Here is an 18,594-nt window from a genome sequence, read left to right as displayed (position 1 = left end):
TAATATTTAATTTTTACAAAATTAGACAATTTTAATTTTTTTAATAATTTTTTTTATTTATATTTTATTTTATATTTCATTTCTAAGAGCTCCGAGAAACGTTTGCTTAGCAAGACATTTTGAAAGTGTCTGAAATTTTATATATATAAATAATTTGAAAATTTTAAATTTTGAATTATATTAAAATAAATATATTTCAAAATTAAATTAATTTGAATTAATTTTTAAAATTTTAATTAAAACTAATAATTACTAGGATATCTATAAATTAAATAACATTTTTAATTTCTATAATTTAAAAATATTTATAAAATTTTTAATTATAATAATTTGTTTTAAAAATTTAATAGTTTCAATTTGATATTTATAATATTTTTTTTACAGCAGAAATTAACTTTTAAATTCAAATTAAAATTAATATTTACTTGATTTAACTACAGTAAATATCTTTTCTAAATTTTATAATATGATTAATAGTTCTGTTTTGAAATTTATTTAATTAAATTAAATCATCACTAAGTTTGATTTGATTTTAAATAAATTATTTTCTTTCATTTAAAGTCAAAGAATTATTAAATAAACTATTTTAATTTATTTAAAATCAAATAATTACTAAATTAATTAATTTGTTTAAAATGAAGCAATTATTAGGTCGTTTATTTTTTTGAAAATATTATTTTTTAAAATTTAAATAATTAACACTAATTCTTAACTACAGCAATAATATATAATATTTGTTTATTTTTTTAATAATTACAAATCATTTTTAAATTTCAATCGGAAGATAAATATCTTTAAATTCAATATTAAATTAAATTCAAGAAATATTTTATATATATAAACAATAAATTTTTATTTATTTTATTTAAATTTCAAATGAAAATTTAAATTTATGTGGATATAAAATTATTAAAACAAGTTCTAAATACCGGTTGCAATTAATACTTGTTTGAAATTAAACCATTTTTATATATAAATTATTAAAACAAACTTGAAGAAATGTTAAAGTATTAATTATTATTTAAATTTAAATTTAAATATTTATACCTCTTTTACTTATAAATCTATCAAATAAACTTGATAATAATTTAAAAACATTGATTATAATTTAAATAATTCAAAACTCTTGGACTCTTTTATGTGCAAATCAATAAAATAAATTTTATAACAGTTTTAAGTTTTTAAATATTAAATTAATTCAATTTTTAAAACTTTTAAAAATAATTTTATATATATAAAAAAAGCTAAGCATACGTTTAAGTGAACACTTTATCGTAATAAAAATTTTTTCAAAATTTTATATATATATAAAAAAAATATTTTCGAAATTTTAAAATTAATTTCTTTATTTTTAAAGCATATAACGAAAAGTTGGACTGATTTTTATAAAATATTTTAATTAAATATTAGAAAAAAACGCAAAAACAACGTTTTATTCCCTCCTTTTTTATATGTTTGATTTGAAATGTATAAAAATTATATACACAATACAAAAAAAAACGTAAATTAAAAAATCATGCAAAAAAATATAATGAAACTCATTTGGCGGCAATTTTATATATATACATAAAACAATTTCTTCTTTTTAGGCGCTTAACAGGCTTATGTGAAATCAAGTCCAAAGTATTCAAAAAAAAATCCGTTTTATCCTAAAAAGATTTTTACTCTCCAATACTTGACATTATCGCATAATTCCTGTGAAAGAACAAAACAAAAAAATTTTAGAAGAAAGTGATTGGAGTTCTCCTAAATAAAAATATTTCTACACTCAATACACTATAATAATAAAACTATAGAACTATAAACTTTCTATTATTTAATAAATTATTTGTACAATTCAAATATATATATGTAATAAAATAAAAATTCTTCTCATTCCTGCAATCACTTTTTTCAACAAAAGACTTCAATATTAATTAAATTTAAAATTATTTTTCGGTATTTAAGAACAAGAAAAAAAATCAAAATTTACAAAAAATTTTTATATATATATTATACTTTCGCTATTTTTACTGAATTCTTTAATTCAACTTGTTATTTTTGATTTTATTTTATTTTCACACATATATATACATATACATGTTTTATTTAAAAAATGATTTAAAGAAAATTTATACAAATGGCCTTATTTTATTTTAACTAAATTAAAATTTTTAAATAAATATTTTTAGTTTTATTGATTTAGTATTAAGTAATATTATAATTCATCTGTATAAAAGAAAAATCCTAAAATTAATACTAAACAATTTTTGTGCAATTTGTATGTATGTTTTATTTAATAAGTTTAAATAATTTTCTCATACTTTATATATAATTAGTTTTCAGTTGAATTTTTATTTTACTTTTTGTAATTGTATAGAAAAATTGTATTTTATGGTTTTTATTTTTGTTTAAACGACTAAAATGCTTTTAATACCTATATATATATACTATACATATATATTTATATAATATATTTTTTAAAAATATATATAATATTTAATATAATTTATTGTATAAGTTTTAATTTTTAACAAAATATATTTTAATTATTAAATTTAAATGTTAAAATAAATCAGTGAAAAGCGTTTAAACAAAATTAGCGTAATTTTTATTATTATTATTATTATTATTATTATAATTCAAATATTAATATAAACTTAAAATTTGATTATTTTATAAATCTTATTGTTTCATATTTTATTATTATTTTACTTGAAAGAATTACAAAACGAAATATAAAATATATTTAAAACAATATGTTGAAATAAATTTAAAAAAATGTGTTCTTATTTAAAATTATTTTTTAATTATTTAAATTTATTTTTGTGTTTACTTTTAATTTGATTTAATTTTTTTAATGTTGTTATATATGCAAATCACATATATATCACACATATGTTTTATTTAATTTGCTCTTAATTAGTTTAAAATCTAATTATATTTTTAAACACTTAATAAATGAAAACTTATAATTTTTTTATTTCTTATAGATTTTTTATTCTTTTCTAATTTGATTTTACAATAACAAATCATTTGAAAAATTTATTTTCTGACAAATATACTGACATATAACTTTCGATCTACCATTTAAATAAAATAATAATCTGGAGTAACGTTACTCTTCTAATATATATGTGATATATATATATTTAAGTATTTATAATAGTTAAAATTCTATACCATTCCATTAGAATCTATTTAAATTTTTTTTGTAGCATCTAAATTAAAGTCACACATCGAAATTCTAGCTTAATGTACAAAGAAACTACTTGAGGAAACTGAGATGTCATATAAATATCTAGACTTAGAATCTAGACCTATTATTATAATGAAATGAAATAGTTTATATATTCTAGCACCTTGTGTTACTATTAGTATTTTTGTTATTTCTGTTATTGTTGTTCTCTAGCTATATTGGATGGAGTAGGACTTCTAAGGAGTGTTGTAAACTTCATTCTAATAGTATTTTAAATTGTTTTAAGTTCCACGTTTTTGTTTTTCATGATAACATAGGACTTAAATATAACAGATCTTCCAAAATCTGCTTATTTCACAGCCCTCTGCGTTTCTCGCATTTATCACTATTGGTAATTCGTATCTTATAAGCCTGTAATAAAGTCATATATTGAAAATAACATACCGTTTACGAAATGCTTTCTAAGTCTATTTTTTTTTTACTCCATTTTATTAAATTCGTGTGTTAGCTAAGTTATATTAGGTTAGACACATTTGAGCACAAATAGTAGCCCGTAATGATATTATGAATGAGACACTGTTTGTACGACAGACCTGAAAGTTCAGCTTAAAGGTAGAATAATTGTGCCATGTTTCGTAGAGATTTAATAGAAAATCTACGAATTACATCCCTGATTAAAATTTTAAAGTTAATTTAATTCATTACAAAACCATTTAAGATCTTTGACAAATCTGTTAAGTCTATATGTGTCAGTATACGGATTTATTCGATGCTTTAATAAATAATATTTGAATTATGTTCTCTTGAGTTTCTACATATTTGTATAATCCCGGTAAGTCAAAATATCCATTTAGTTTGAATTGCAAATACAAATACAAATTTTGCAAGTCATATATAAAAAGGATATAAAAAGATATAGGTATATATAACCCTTGAGGGTTATAGCATGTATATACCTTAAATTAGTCTGTTGGTATACGTCGGTGTACTCCGAATGGAAATTCATTGTTTAAGAAAATGTTGAATCAATATTTCCTTTCCTTGTTAGAGTGACGGCTTTGCTCTCCAAAGTACGTTCTGATACCACGGGTAATAGGAAGATTATACGGCTTAAAATGAATAAGAACTTTTTGATTATTTTAATTATATATTAATTAATTATTTAATTATTATTATTATATTATATATTAATTATATATATAGTTTTACATAAATTCAAGCTTATATATATAAGCTTTTTTTTCTTAAAACGTCCGTATCAAAAAAAATATATATCACATATATGTGTGTTACATAAAAATTTCCTTGAGAACAGTATATATATAATGCCTATCTGATGTTATATGGATTTTTAAAGAAACTGATATTATTGGAATTTGATTTTTTATAATTTATTTTAATATTTTTTATTTTTGATTTTTATCATCATTAATATTAAAATTGATTTTTCATTATAAATAGGTTTCCCGCCCCTGATATTACAATAATTTCAGTTGCAAATATTATAATAAAATTCCATTTTATTAAGGTATTCGAAAAAGTATCTATTAAGAAAAGTTTCAATAACAAAATTGATTTTAATATGAAATGTACCCTAACGTTACTCTTAATCTTTGTAATATATAACTATAATTATAATTTTATTTTTTATAGTTATTATTTATTTTTATTTATTATTTATTTTTGCTTAGTAAATATATTAAATTATGTTTCAACGTTGAAAACAATTAAAGTAAAAATGATTATAATTTAAAATTTCTAATTTTTGTAGCATAATAATTATATACTAAAAAAATATTATCATTTTTAATTACATACATATATATACTATATGTATATGTATAACTAAAAATTAAACGAATTAGAGACTTAATAAAATATTAGTAATTTTTTTACTTTTTCATACTGTAGTTACATAAAAGTTTAAATATACTATTAAATTAAAACAATAACTAATAATAATTAATTAATTGTAATTAAATATAAAATATTTTTAAAATTAATATAATTTTAAAAACTTCAAGTAACATTTTAAAATTTGACTGTTTTTCTTGGAAAAATATATATATATAAAATAGTGATCATACGTTAATTATTACTAAAATTAAAACAAAACCATTTATACTAATTATTATATTAATATAATAATTTTTTTTATATATATAAAAAAACATTAATTTCCTTAAGTAAAAAGTAATTTTATATAAACTAAAACATTAACACTATAAAGTCTTAAATTAATAATATATATTAAGAAGTAAAAAATATTTAAGGGAAAAAATATTATAAAAAAATGTACGGTGCATTGTGACGGAAAATAGAGAAGTTTATTTAAAGGGAGTAGTAGTAAATATATTTGTAATATAAAATTGGTTATATGCTTTTCGGTGGACTTATTGAAAAGGGTTTCGTGGTGGTTAAATGTGGCAAAAAATATTTCAAAAAGTATTCGTAAAATTTTGAACATAATTCTTATACTGATATATTATCAGTGGGTAGTTATGTTTTAGCTTCTCAATGATAGTTCAATCAATAGTCTTGTCTGTAATACTATTTTAGTCAAAAGCATTTTATCTGAATGAGTGAGAAATGCATTCCTTAATTTGCTGATATGACTGATATCTGATATGGTATTATAGCTAATATCAGGATGATACCGTGACTATCAGGATATGTTCTAGAGAAGTGTTATGGGACGTGAGACCATGTCTCATATTAGAAAATCGCGACATCTGGTCATGTATGAGAGTTCTAGTTCCACTGTTTGTAATTGTCCAGTTCTGTTCTGAATCAAAATAATAAGGCTGTATTCTGTATTCTGAACATCTAACATCGTCTGACATATATTTTCTTTTTGTTCTTCAATTAAGTACACGATAACGAGGTATGAGGGTCTGAGCAAGATCCTCAGTCAACTGAACTTTGTGCTTAATAATAGTGCTACTAGTATACATGTACTAGTACACCTAGAAGACTAGGTGTCGTTTTTTCTATTAACTATCTTTCAAAAAACCAGTTAGAGAAACCATTGTAAAATCTTACTTTTTTAGATTTTTAGTATATTTTTCCAATTTCAACTTTAACACGGAACACTTATGGATAGGTATGGAAATATATGAATCCATAACCTATTTGTGTTGTTAGAGATAGAAGTTTTAAATAAATAGATTCTGTTAATAAATCTCATTTTATAGTTACATATTAGGTAAAATCTTTTAATTTTCTGTTCTTAGTGTAATCTCATTTTGGGTCAACTCTCCCAGTGGAATATATTCAACCGTAAGCTCCTCAATAGGATCTTCCTTTGTGCTTGTACGTTGTATGTCGTTGTATATAGTACTTTACCAACATTTTCCGTGGGCTGTTTTGCCCTTCTTCACTTGCAAAACTAACCTTACCATATAGTCTTCTAGACTTCTCATTACTGGCCGTTCCAAAAGAAGGATTCCTTGACACCTTTACACAGATCTCGGCGATTTTGCACAACTTTCTGAGAAATATATACTTTGATGAAATGAATATAAAACTTGTCACAAAATTTTAAAAAACTTACACACCTCGAAACCCCATCGGCAGATTGGCTTGATACTCGTATGCCATTAATTCTTAATTAGGGAGTTTTGAGATTTGACTTAAAAGTGCGTAAAAGGCTGTGAATTTTGCTTTTCACATGGTTAAGCTTAAGTGAGGCTTGTCGGAAAGTAGTTGAAAAGTAATTAACGTTTAAAAAGAAAAATTAAAATTTTTAGTTTAAGTTTTATATTAAATAAATACAAAACAAAAAAAACAAATATTAAATAATAATCCAAATATAAGTCGAATTATTTATAAATTTAAGCGCAAAATATTATTAATATTTTTTCCATTATAAACTCTTATAAGCTGACGTAAGCATTTAGTAGAAAAATTAAATAAAAAATATAAAAAAAAAAAATTATTATTTTAAATAAATTATAAAAAATAAACTCCCTCCCTGCGAAACAATAATTTCCACAATAAATTAATTCTTATATTTAAACCAAAAAAAAAAAAAAAAATATAAAAGAATAAATAACACAAATTTTGTAAATACTTAATTAATAAATAATTTATAATTTATTTTAAAATTTATATGACAAAAAAAATTATTATATGTACAATAGACAGAGTAAACTTTAATTTTTAATCTATACTTATAACAATACAAACTATATTGGTATTAAATTAAAAGTTGCTTAAAATTTACAAGTGGTGTTGCCAGATTGCTTAAAAATATTATTTTAAATTAATTTTTTTTTAATTATTTTAATAATTAATTAATTAATTTTAAATATGTAATATGTATTTGTTTTTAAATAAAATTAAATTAAGTATTTCTTAACTAATTTATTTATTATTCAAAACTATTTAAATAATATTTACAAATTTTTAATTATATATATATATATATATATATATGTAGATATTAATTAATATGTACTAATTAATCAAATTCAATATTTATTTATTTAATATATTTATTTATTATATATTTAAAAAACAAGAAGTCCATTAAAATGCCTGGTTCAGTTTAAGTCCACCTATGTATTATTTAATTCCAGATTTAGATGTATTTTGTTATTAATAGAACTTACATTAAATTTGAACTAATATCTATTTTTTCTATATTAACTTTAATATCCATGCATATATATATTAAAATCAACAGTTTAATTATCAAGTTTAATTAACCAATTTAATTATTCTTAATTTAATCTTAATCTCTTAATCTTGATTTTTTAATTGTTTTTTTTTTTTGCAAAAAGGCAACCCCAATTTTTATTTAAATTAAAACAACGAGTGACAGTCAAATAAACTTTCAAGCAAATTCTCAATTTATAATAAAAAAATTAATAAACCAAATTATAATTAAAAATTAGTTAAAATAAATAGTAAATATTAAAATATTAAATTATAAAAAAGAAATAAATAAATTACTAAAATTTGTAAGAAGAAAAGCACAATTGCATATATACAATTTATATTTACTATATACTGTACTATATAAACTAAATATCGCGTATATCGTCGAATAAGCAGAATATTAAGTTAACCGAAGGATTTTTTCTATTTATGAGAATAGTTTAAGTAAAATTTTAATATAAAAAAATAATAAAAATAAAAAATCAATGCAAAAAACGGATAATGTTCAAAACGATCTCCAAGCATCCTTAAAATCCAAACCTAAAAATTTTAGCACCTTAAGATTTGAAAAACAAAAAAAAATGATTAAACGATTAAAACCTGATCTCTTGTTAAGCATTAAATGAAAACAAATATTAAAAATAAAAATAAAATAATTCAAAAAAAATTATTACAATATAAAAAAAAGCATAAAAGCATATATATCATTCATTGTTTTGTGTAAAGAAAAATAAAAGAAAAGAAAATTGTTTTTGTTCTATTTTGTTTTTAACTGTTTCCTTTGAATACTTTAAATCCTTGTTAAACTTTTGTATATAATCCAAAAATGATTCTACCTCATCGAAGAAGAAACAAAAAATACAAAAAATAAAAAATTCGAAGAACATTACAAAAAGCAACATTAAATATATATATAAATAAAAAACAAAAATACCTTATATATATTTCAATGCATGTAAGGGAAAATAATAATAATAAGCAAATCAGTAAATTAAAAAAAAATTAAAAATTCAATATTGAAAAAATTAAAAGGCAAAATTAAAAATAAAAAAACAAATTAATTTACAAAATTAAAATAAAATTATATAAGTTTAAATAAAAAAAAATGCATATATTTATTATTGGAACGAAAGAACAAAATAAGAAACCCTTATTCTCAGAAACGATACCTTATAACGATATATAAATCTATATATATATATATATACATATATGAAGTAAAAAAATAATAAAAATAAATGAATTTAAAAATAAAGCATAAATAAATGAAATAAAATATTAAAACCCTTTAAAATTAAAAAATAAATTAGTTTTTTATTATAGTACTGTAGGAAACAGTTATTAGATACTATCTATCTATTTATACTTACGGATGCAAACTGTAGATTCTGTGAAGAGAATGAGAATTCGGCCGCACATGTGCTGTTAGAATGCCCAGCGCTAATTCTCATACGAAATAGAATCATCTGAATGTATGCCCTTACGGAAGAGGCAATAAAACTCTATAAAGTAGGTTCTATACTACATTTTATCGACGCCACAGGGCTTAGATCCCTACTCTAAACCAAGAAGGGGGCGCAGTAGAACCGGTGGTCGCAGTGCCACATCTCCTTACAATAATAATCTATCTATTTCAGAAGAACCCAACACTTTTCTGTAAAAGATTTAAAAAAAAATCCTTTAGTTTAAGTAAAGAGTCAGAAATTTAAAATATTTTTGCATTATAAGGTGGACTCACTCACTTGAAGTTATTTTTATGTCTCAAAGAAATACAATTAAAGGACATCAATTACAAGATAAACCCTTTCACTCACTCTTTCACTAGTCCTGCATTCTAAAAGCAGAGAGGAGCTCTCCTATGTAAGCGCGTCTTTAATAATGTTGAACAACTGGCAATAAATAATTACTACACACTTGCGAGATTCATAAACTTCCAAGAGATAATAGACAAACAATCCGACAATCAGTTGGTAACGAGAGTGTGGCCACAAAACGGCGCAATCGAGTTTATTAGATTTATGGAGAGTTCTACTTAAAAGTACCAATGAAACTCCTTCACTTCACTCGGAAGATTGTGCACTGAAATAAAAATGATACAAAAAAGATTAACATGGCCCTCATGGAAGGGTGGCAGGTAATGTTATGAAGTTTTGAACATTTTTAAGATTAAATCCATAGAGCAATACCATATTATTACAAATGCGAAAAGAGACTATTCGAAAAATATAATGTAGATCTAAGCTGCATTCATCTAAGAGGCTAGAATATGAACTAGAGCGTGTATTCATCGATCCTTCACTGAATTGTGCCGCTTGTGTTGTCATTTAGTAATATCAAATTTTACCATGTTAAGGCATGTGGGCAAACCAAGTACGTCAGATACGTAAACTAGGTGTGCGAAAAACTGGAACCTCAATTTTTTGAGAAATGTGCGTATACGATTTTTCATCTATATCGATGACGAAATGTAAGTATTTAAACATTTTTTTTTGGAGTACGGACGTGTCACATCACAACGGGTCATTATTTGTGCTCAAGTGGGCTTTACTACATAAGGCCACCACTCAACGGTAGGGGCGCTATGGCATACGGAAAGATATGTGTTTTAATGAATGTTTGAATGTTTTTTTTATTTTATACCATAATAATATTATATATAATAGAGAAGGGCGAGATTAGTGAAGAAATTTTTAAATCCAAAAGAAAATGATTAATCAATTTTGATTCTTGAACTGACCATATAGCTTCTTCGGACATCTCCAGATATCCATCATCAACTGTTTTGAAGAAATGTGTTTGATTATTTGTACATAATTTTTGGGTTGCAAATTTCAGGAAAATAAAAATTGTTCATTTTAAATTTATTTCATCCTTTTTTATACGAAATAAATTTCTTGCCGTACAAAATAAATTTTTTAATTAATAATTATGTATATTAAATTATATGTATATATATAATACTTATAAATTTTTATAATACATATTAATAATAAATAAAAAAATATAAATAATATATATTTTTATACAATAATAGTATATTATAAGTTCTAAAGTATTCGGATTTTGTGAACTTGGCTTAATGTGTGATGCAGTACAGCGGCTTTCATTTTAATTTCATTAAATATTAAATAACTAACAAAACGCAATAGTGTTTATAAATAATTAAACAAATATTTAACATATATCAAATTTTAACAATTAAAAATTTTGATAACTCTGAATATTTTTAGTTCATTAATTAAAATTAAAATTATAATTATTAATAACAAAAATAAGTACGCGGAATGTACAAATAAGCCGCTGACAATAATTTATCGATATTTTGTTATCTCTTAAAAAAATCACAACAGAAGTCTTTACAATGCAAATCAGCTGTTTTACTTCAGCAAAACAATGCAAATTGCGTTGCCAGTGAAAAATAAAAGATAATAAACAAAAGTAAAGAAATAAAAATTATTATTAAATGTCTGTAACAGTGCTTGTTCTTTGTTGACAAATAAATACAAAATAATAAAATGAGTTCACTTTTTCGAAGTATAAATAATTATTCCGTGAAGCGTGAAAATGCCATCAAGGAAGCCCTAATCAATACATTAAGTGAAAATTCCCGTGAAATAGAATATGAAGCAAAACAAAGTGGGCGTGGTAGGTTTGCAATTATAATATGTTTCTTTTAATTACACATGATTATGATTACATTCTAGAACAACTGGATCTTTGCGAATGTACAAGTGCGCTGTGCATGACGCTGGAAGCAATTTTCTTGCACGGCCTTAAAGATTCTTTTCTTTGGCAAACAATAACTGTTATAGCCGGCGATGTAGAAAGACGACCGGAACCAAGTTTTTGGTCACCCATAATGGTTTTTATGCATAAGCAGGTTATAAAACAGGTATGTTATTGGGATGAATAACAAATCGCGTTGTAGATATTGAGTTACAAAAATTGTACATGATGATACTATAAAATTATAGTAAAATAAAAAGCTTCTGCAATAAAGAAGTTAAAATCAAAACAATTGGTTCGCCTTTAACGGTTCTCACAGATCAGTACAGCTCCGAAAACTATTGGACACCATCCAAGATAGTTGCTGTATTAACAGCACATTGTCCATCACAGTTAATGGATTGAATACTCTCCAAGACAGTTACTGGACAAGATACTGTCCAAGATAATTGTTAGACAGAACATTGTCCAAGACAGTTGATGGACAGGATACTGTCCAAGACAGTTGTTTGACAGGATACTATACAAGATAGTTGCTGGATAAGGTACTGTCAAAAGTAGTATCCAAGATAATTGCTACACACATACTCTCTATGACAGTTGCTGGGTAGGATACTGTTCAAAACGGTGCTGTACTAACAACACACTGCCTAAGATAGTTACTGTTGCTGCTTTAACAGGACATTCTCTACGACATTTGGGAATTTGTCCAAAACAGTTACTGTGTTAATAGGACAGTCTCCACAACATTTGCTGTATTAAAAGTAACTGTCCAAGACAGTTGTTGTATTAAACGTCACTGTCCAAGTATGTTGCTGTATTAAAAGTCATTGTCCAAAACAGTTGCTGTATTGAAAGTCACTGTAGAATAGATAAGTATGAAGACTAAATAGACTTACTGGTTTTAAAGAGACTTTGTTTCTTGCCAGTTGCCCCTAAAAAAAATCTTTTATACAAAATTCCATTTATATACAATATTTTAATGGTTTTCTACAGATCACATAAAAGTCAAAATGCAATATTCCAAGGGTATTCGTAACTCAATATTTATTTCCGATTATTTTTATATACATTATGCAGAAATATAAATAAATATATATGTTTTCCCTTTGTAGATACAAAGTTTATCACAGATTACCTCTGAGATAGGACAATGTCGTGCATGGATACGTTTATCACTTAATGATTCACTTTTCTCTTCATACTTAAATATAATGCGTAAAAATACAAAAGCTCTTAGTCCTTATTATAAAAAGTATGCTTTGCTTAAGGACAGTGAAGGACTGGAAATGGCTGCAAAATTAATGGAAGGCATCGAAGCTTACTTGCAGTTTGATTTACCAACAAATTCCAGTTTATTAAATAATTGGCCTGATTATTCTCTTCAATTGTCGGGATTGTGGACACCGGCACTTAAATCATGCCCGGTAAGTTAGTGAGTATAATCCGAAGCTCATGGCATATTGAATTCTCTGTCTTAGTCTCTGTCAAACTTCTCTTACTTCTCTGTCAAAACATTACACAAATGCGTGGAATGGATGAAGTAATATAGAGTTAGGTAGAAGAAAAGATGAGGAATTTGTAGTGATACTGAAACTATCCTGGTGGTCCAGCTAAAAAAATCTTGTCACTTTAGCGGGGTGGTGGTTGTTGAAAATTATGTTAACTATAAATGTCATTCGTCTGTAAATTTTGTTCCGCAAGAAATGTTAAAAAAATCATCCATAGATTTGAAATTGAATTTACAGTATATATATTTCGTGGCTTTTAGCCCACATCAACTTCTTGGAAACTTCTTAATACTATTTAGATATTACGTTAGTTTGTACCGGCGATCCAAAGGGATCCCCTTAGGTCTTCTGGCCATTTATGTTACCGTATAGATGAAAAAATCAGAGGTTTTATACAATCTTAAACTTTTGGAAAATCTGAAAGTGCTATTTAATGGGTCTTGCTTTTGGCCGAGATCCTGAAAAAAGGAAGGCCCTAGAGTTACTACTCTATCCGGCGCCATGCATTTGTTGGGAAAGTATAAAATTGATCAGAGGCAATAATTGTAAGAGAGATTCAATCAGTCATCATGGTTTTCTAATCTGCAATGGCCTGTAAGTAAGTCTACTACAAGACTGATAACACTACGGGGCATTTATATACATATAACTTGCCTATATATTGTAGAGTCTTTCCATCATTTATTAAAAAGAAAGATTTAGATATTACTTCATTGATGACCACTAGTTTTTATATTTTTTACAGATTAGTAGTGGCATTGATATTGCAGGTTCACTTACTACTGAAACAATGGCCATACCAACACCCCAACCATTACGTACCAACGAACTCTTTTCCGAATCAATTTCGAATAGTCCATTTTCACGTCCATCCAATTTTGGTGTGCTGGACATAAATCAACGTGAAAATATGGATTTATTTCTTCAAAAAATTGAAGAAATGGATATTATAAGCGAGGAAGATATAGAAAAAGCACAAGCTGCGAATAATACCTCACCGAATAAAATAGCAAATAAAAAAGAATCAAACAAAAAAAGACGAAAACACTTAAAGGACAATACCGAATTAAATGCAACTGAAGGTGCAACACAAACTAATCCTTATGATTTAAGCAATTATCCACATTCGACACATAGTAATTCTTTGACGAATTTAATGCAAACGTCGTGGTCCTCAGATGCTAACAGTGAGAGTGCGCATGCATTAACAACTCCCACCGATGAAACAGGACATGGACGCTACGTACAACGTTCGGTTAGTATGAGCAGTTCTACTAGTTCGTTGCGTTCACCATTGGGAGATCGTTGTAGTTATAACGCACTTTTAAAGAAGCACGAACGAAATCGTGACGTTGATTGGATGGAAGTGTGGGAGAAGTTTTTAATACAAAACACCGCAATGATGACAAATACAGATGCGGATGGCACACAGACAACAGATACGCTTGAGAATGATCTAGAGAACTTCTCTAATGAAAGTCAAGTAATAAATTTATTTGTGCAATTATATTTAATTGCTTTTATTTGTAATTATCTAATATAGGTGAACTCAGACTTTGAGATATTATCCAATTCAGCTATTGATAAATTCGATATTGTGGAATTACAAGAAATGGTAGAACAATTATGCCAATTGGCACGAGAGTCAGGCTTGGACGCACAAGGTTTTCTTTGTAAATCTTGTCAGCACCCATTGGGTATTGGATATAATAACCTAAGGTATGTTATAGATTTAATTTAAATTACTTTCCATTTTTGTTGATGTAATTTTGACATTTTTGTCTTCTAGAGTTTGTGCTTTTAGTGGCAATTACTTCTGTGATGCTTGTATGAATGTAAAACCAATGCTGATACCAGCTAAAATTATTTACAATTGGGACTTTCGTAAATATAATGTCTCCAAACGTTCAGCAGAATTTTTAACTGAATTTCGTTATCAGCCATTTATAGACCTTAAGGTATGTTAACATAACATACATTATTTATATACTGTAAAAGAGCAATTATACAATTTTATTTAAAATATAATTTTAGTTGCTCAATCCGCATATATACCATGCTGCTGAAGCTATGGCTGAATTGCAATCACTTCGAATACGTCTTAATTTTATACGTGCTTACCTTTACACTTGTTGTACTGCAAGTATTGATAAACTGCAACGTCAATTTTTTGGTAAAGATTATTTATACGAGCACATACATCAGTATTCTATTGATGATCTGGAAATGATACCACGTGGTACATTACATCAAAATTTACAGAAGGCTTATAAAATTGGTGAAAGCCATGTGCTGAAATGTGGTTTATGTAGCCTAAAAGGTTTTATATGTGAAATCTGTAATAGTCCTCGTGTTTTATATCCCTTTCATATTGACACCACCTACAGAGTAAGTCATAATTGATTTTATACTTTATAAGTACTTTTTATGCTTTACTTTTTTTCAGTGCGAAATGTGTGGTGCTGTGTTTCATGCTCATTGCCTTAACGATAAGCAACCTTGTCCGAAGTGTGAACGCAAGAGAAAACGTGAAGATTTACCATTACTTGAGGCTGTCCAAAACTCAATTGAATAGTTTTTAGATTGACGTAGACACAGAAACCATCCAGTAGTAGTAGTGCCATTCAGTGTTAGAATTTTGTCCGTTTATTGTGTTATTAGTAGAGTAAGCTTATTTGAGTGCATTTTTACCTGATAATATGGCTTTAAAGGATTATACAGTATATGTAAAATTCTACACACGATGCTAAAATATTGCCCAAAACTTTTTACAAAAGAAAGTCAATTAATTTTATTTAAAGCTGTAAGTGTTGTAAGTTAGTTAATCAAATTATTTTAACGTTTACCCCACAAAAAGTTCCAAAACTATACTTATTTAATTAACCTCTTCATTGGAATGTTAGGCCGACAGGCTTTTAATATCCATCGCCGAACTCTATACATTTACTATACCGCTATTAGTGTACAACGTTAAAGTTGTAATGATACTAGTGATAGATCTTCAAGAACTGTAAAGAATAATTAAAAACATTCCCACACAAAATAAAGTCCACCATTAAAAATCGTCTATTTGCAAGATGATATTACCAAAAACGTGCGGTGTTAGACGGCTCTTAGATATCCGTTGCCACTCTGACAATTAGAATTATTGCGCAGATATTTTCATGGTGAAAGAAACTACTCACAGCTAATAATTATATTTAAGTGATAATAAATATATGATAGGATAAAAGAATCTTAACGCCTTTAAGATTGGCTGAAAGTAATATATATTTGATATTAAAAATTCAACAACGTAATGAATGGGTAGAAAAGCAAATCAATTGAACTATTGCTGTTGAGTTTATGATATACGCCCAGACATTATATGAATCCATACTACTTCAACCCTGTAATTAGTATTTCAAATGCTTCTGAAGATATCTGTCGCAGATCTGATCATAAAAAAGAAGATATTGCCCATATATCATCTTGTCAGATCGTAGCCAATGAAGAGTATTTAAATCGACATGGTAAATGCCGATAATGTATTTAAAAATGTTGAAGAAGTATTGTCAACCAATACATAAAAAACGGTATTATTTATTTAACCAGAAACCAATCCTGGAGATTCGTAACGTTTTAATTTATCACAGTGGAATCTTAATCTTAACCATTCTACATCAACCTAAAGAATATAATGGGCGGTGACACCAAAAACAGTACAGACGAATATTGAACAAATTAAATGTCTCGTAATTATAGCCAATGCATTAGAAAAAGCAGACTTAATACATAAATATTCGACTATCAGACAATTTTTAAGAATTTACAAAAAATAATATACTCCACTATGTTATTATTATTGTTATTAATGTTAAACAATTTAAAACCTTGTAATTGTGCTTAGTTTAAGATCTTTATAATTACCCTTTAAGGTAAATAAAGGAAATAATAATATTCAAAATATCTTTTAAAAATTTTTTATATTTGTATTATTACAATTAGTTATAGTATAAAAAAGTATTCACTCATTCTCAATCCAACCACATTTTCTAATCTTCCCCATACCCCAAACCCTATCCTCAAAGATTACCAATCTACATTTTAACCCATGTATTTCTCTTGTAAGTCCTTTCATATTAACTGCTTTTCAGATTCTACCGGGTTACAACAACAACAACAATATTAAAAAAAAGCCATACTACGATGATTGCAATAACATTAACTTTGATGTTCTACCGGGTTCCATTTTCAGTTGTCTGTAATCTATATACTGTAATCTGTATACTTTGTCCATATCACAAGTACTAAGATAAACTATATATAAATAATATATACAAGATGTTCTCTATTCTTTTCGTTCTCTATTCAGCGTGCAATCATTGACTAGATAATAAACAAAGAAATAGGGTTTCAGAATGTTATACTGGAACCCGGTTTATTAAAAACCATATCGTTTTTTCGTTTAGTGAAATTAGAAATCAAAAATCAAGAATATTATTTTCTTATTAGACACTGTAACCTGATCAAATACAATATTAATCATTAAGAATGTTACTGAAATTAGTAAGGCTGATCATCCTTATGCCAATGAGCATTAAAAGTATATATCAATGATTTATCAAATATGAAGAATGTTCAACGCAGTATATAGATCTGGAAGTAAGTATTGACATATCCTTTAATTGGAAACTGAAATGCTTATTTATGTATCGTTGACTTTATGGATAAGTCCCCACTAAATGAGTGCGGATTGGGGATTCCATCCATTTCCAATCCGCCTCCGAATTTCCTAATAATCCTGTTTCCCCCACATAAACCAATTCCAATTCACATCGTTATCATATTCGTCATTTGACAAATCCCTGCGGGCTACTAACATACAACAACAAGAGAATGATTGTTTCGATCTGTACAATATACAATAGACGGTTTTTAAATCTGTTTAGTTCGTAAGAAAACCAATAAATGATAACTTGTCCAAATATATATAAAAGAGTAATTTTTTTTATACGGGTATAGAAAATTGTACTTCTTGAGCCTTTTACGAGGCTCAAGCCCTATGGACTTACTAGTTTGTTACTAGTTAGTTTTGTATAAGTTACTAATTTGCATTCAAGCAACTAAATACTCTGGCTAGAAGTAAAGTCTAGCATATATATATCTAATCATTAGAAACAGAAGCTCATAGATTAGACCTCATTATTATTATTAAAAGAAGGGATTGTGCACTGGGACCTAAAAGATCTATTGTGCCTAGACCTCATTAAGAGGATATGATTAGATACTTGTACTTGTAGATAGATGTAAAAATGAAGAGGAGATATTTGTGAAAAGCCAACTTTCGAGCCAGATGATGGAAATATTGATGATGTGAAAGATAATAATCCCAAAAACGTTTTTGATTCAAGAAAGAAAACGGAGCAGGAATAAAAATATACAAAAATGTAAATGTGCAGAGAGAAACATTTCCGAAAATAGACTAAACCAGATGTTGAAGATATTGATGATACGAGAAATACTGATCCCAAAAAA

At 25.8% G+C, this 18,594-nt stretch overlaps 1 protein-coding gene and 1 non-coding gene across 2 annotated transcripts; both read left to right on the top strand.

Annotated features, from left to right (window-relative positions):
- Positions 1 to 9,897: 9,897 nt before the first annotated feature.
- Positions 9,898 to 10,002, top strand: LOC119686621. The gene has a single exon (XR_005253020.1). It is a non-coding gene; the product is annotated as a U6 spliceosomal RNA (small nuclear RNA).
- A 1,227-nt stretch (positions 10,003 to 11,229) lies between these two features.
- On the top strand, positions 11,230 to 16,961 carry LOC119679671. Its single transcript, XM_038092157.1, has 8 exons — positions 11,230 to 11,485; positions 11,545 to 11,732; positions 12,682 to 12,993; positions 13,823 to 14,560; positions 14,621 to 14,796; positions 14,867 to 15,035; positions 15,112 to 15,465; positions 15,524 to 16,961. The coding sequence occupies exons 1-8, from the start codon at positions 11,356 to 11,358 to the stop codon at positions 15,650 to 15,652; spliced, it is 2,196 nt and encodes a 731-aa protein (XP_037948085.1). The 5' UTR covers positions 11,230 to 11,355; the 3' UTR covers positions 15,653 to 16,961.
- The last annotated feature ends 1,633 nt before the right edge of the window (positions 16,962 to 18,594 follow it).

Source organism: Teleopsis dalmanni, chromosome 2 (assembly GCF_002237135.1).
Source record: "Teleopsis dalmanni isolate 2A chromosome 2, ASM223713v2, whole genome shotgun sequence".
Taxonomy (NCBI): domain Eukaryota; kingdom Metazoa; phylum Arthropoda; class Insecta; order Diptera; family Diopsidae; genus Teleopsis; species Teleopsis dalmanni.
Note: the sequence above shows the minus strand (reverse complement) of the source record. Positions and strands in the feature narration are given on the sequence as shown.

Coding starts and splice junctions, on each gene's coding strand:
- LOC119679671 (XM_038092157.1), top strand. CDS start 11,356: ATGAGTTCACTTTTTCGAAGTATAAATAATTATTCCGTGAAGCGTGAA. Junction 11,733..12,681: donor ATAAGCAGGTTATAAAACAG/GTATGTTATTGG, acceptor TTCCCTTTGTAG/ATACAAAGTTTATCACAGAT. Junction 15,466..15,523: donor ATATTGACACCACCTACAGA/GTAAGTCATAAT, acceptor ACTTTTTTTCAG/TGCGAAATGTGTGGTGCTGT.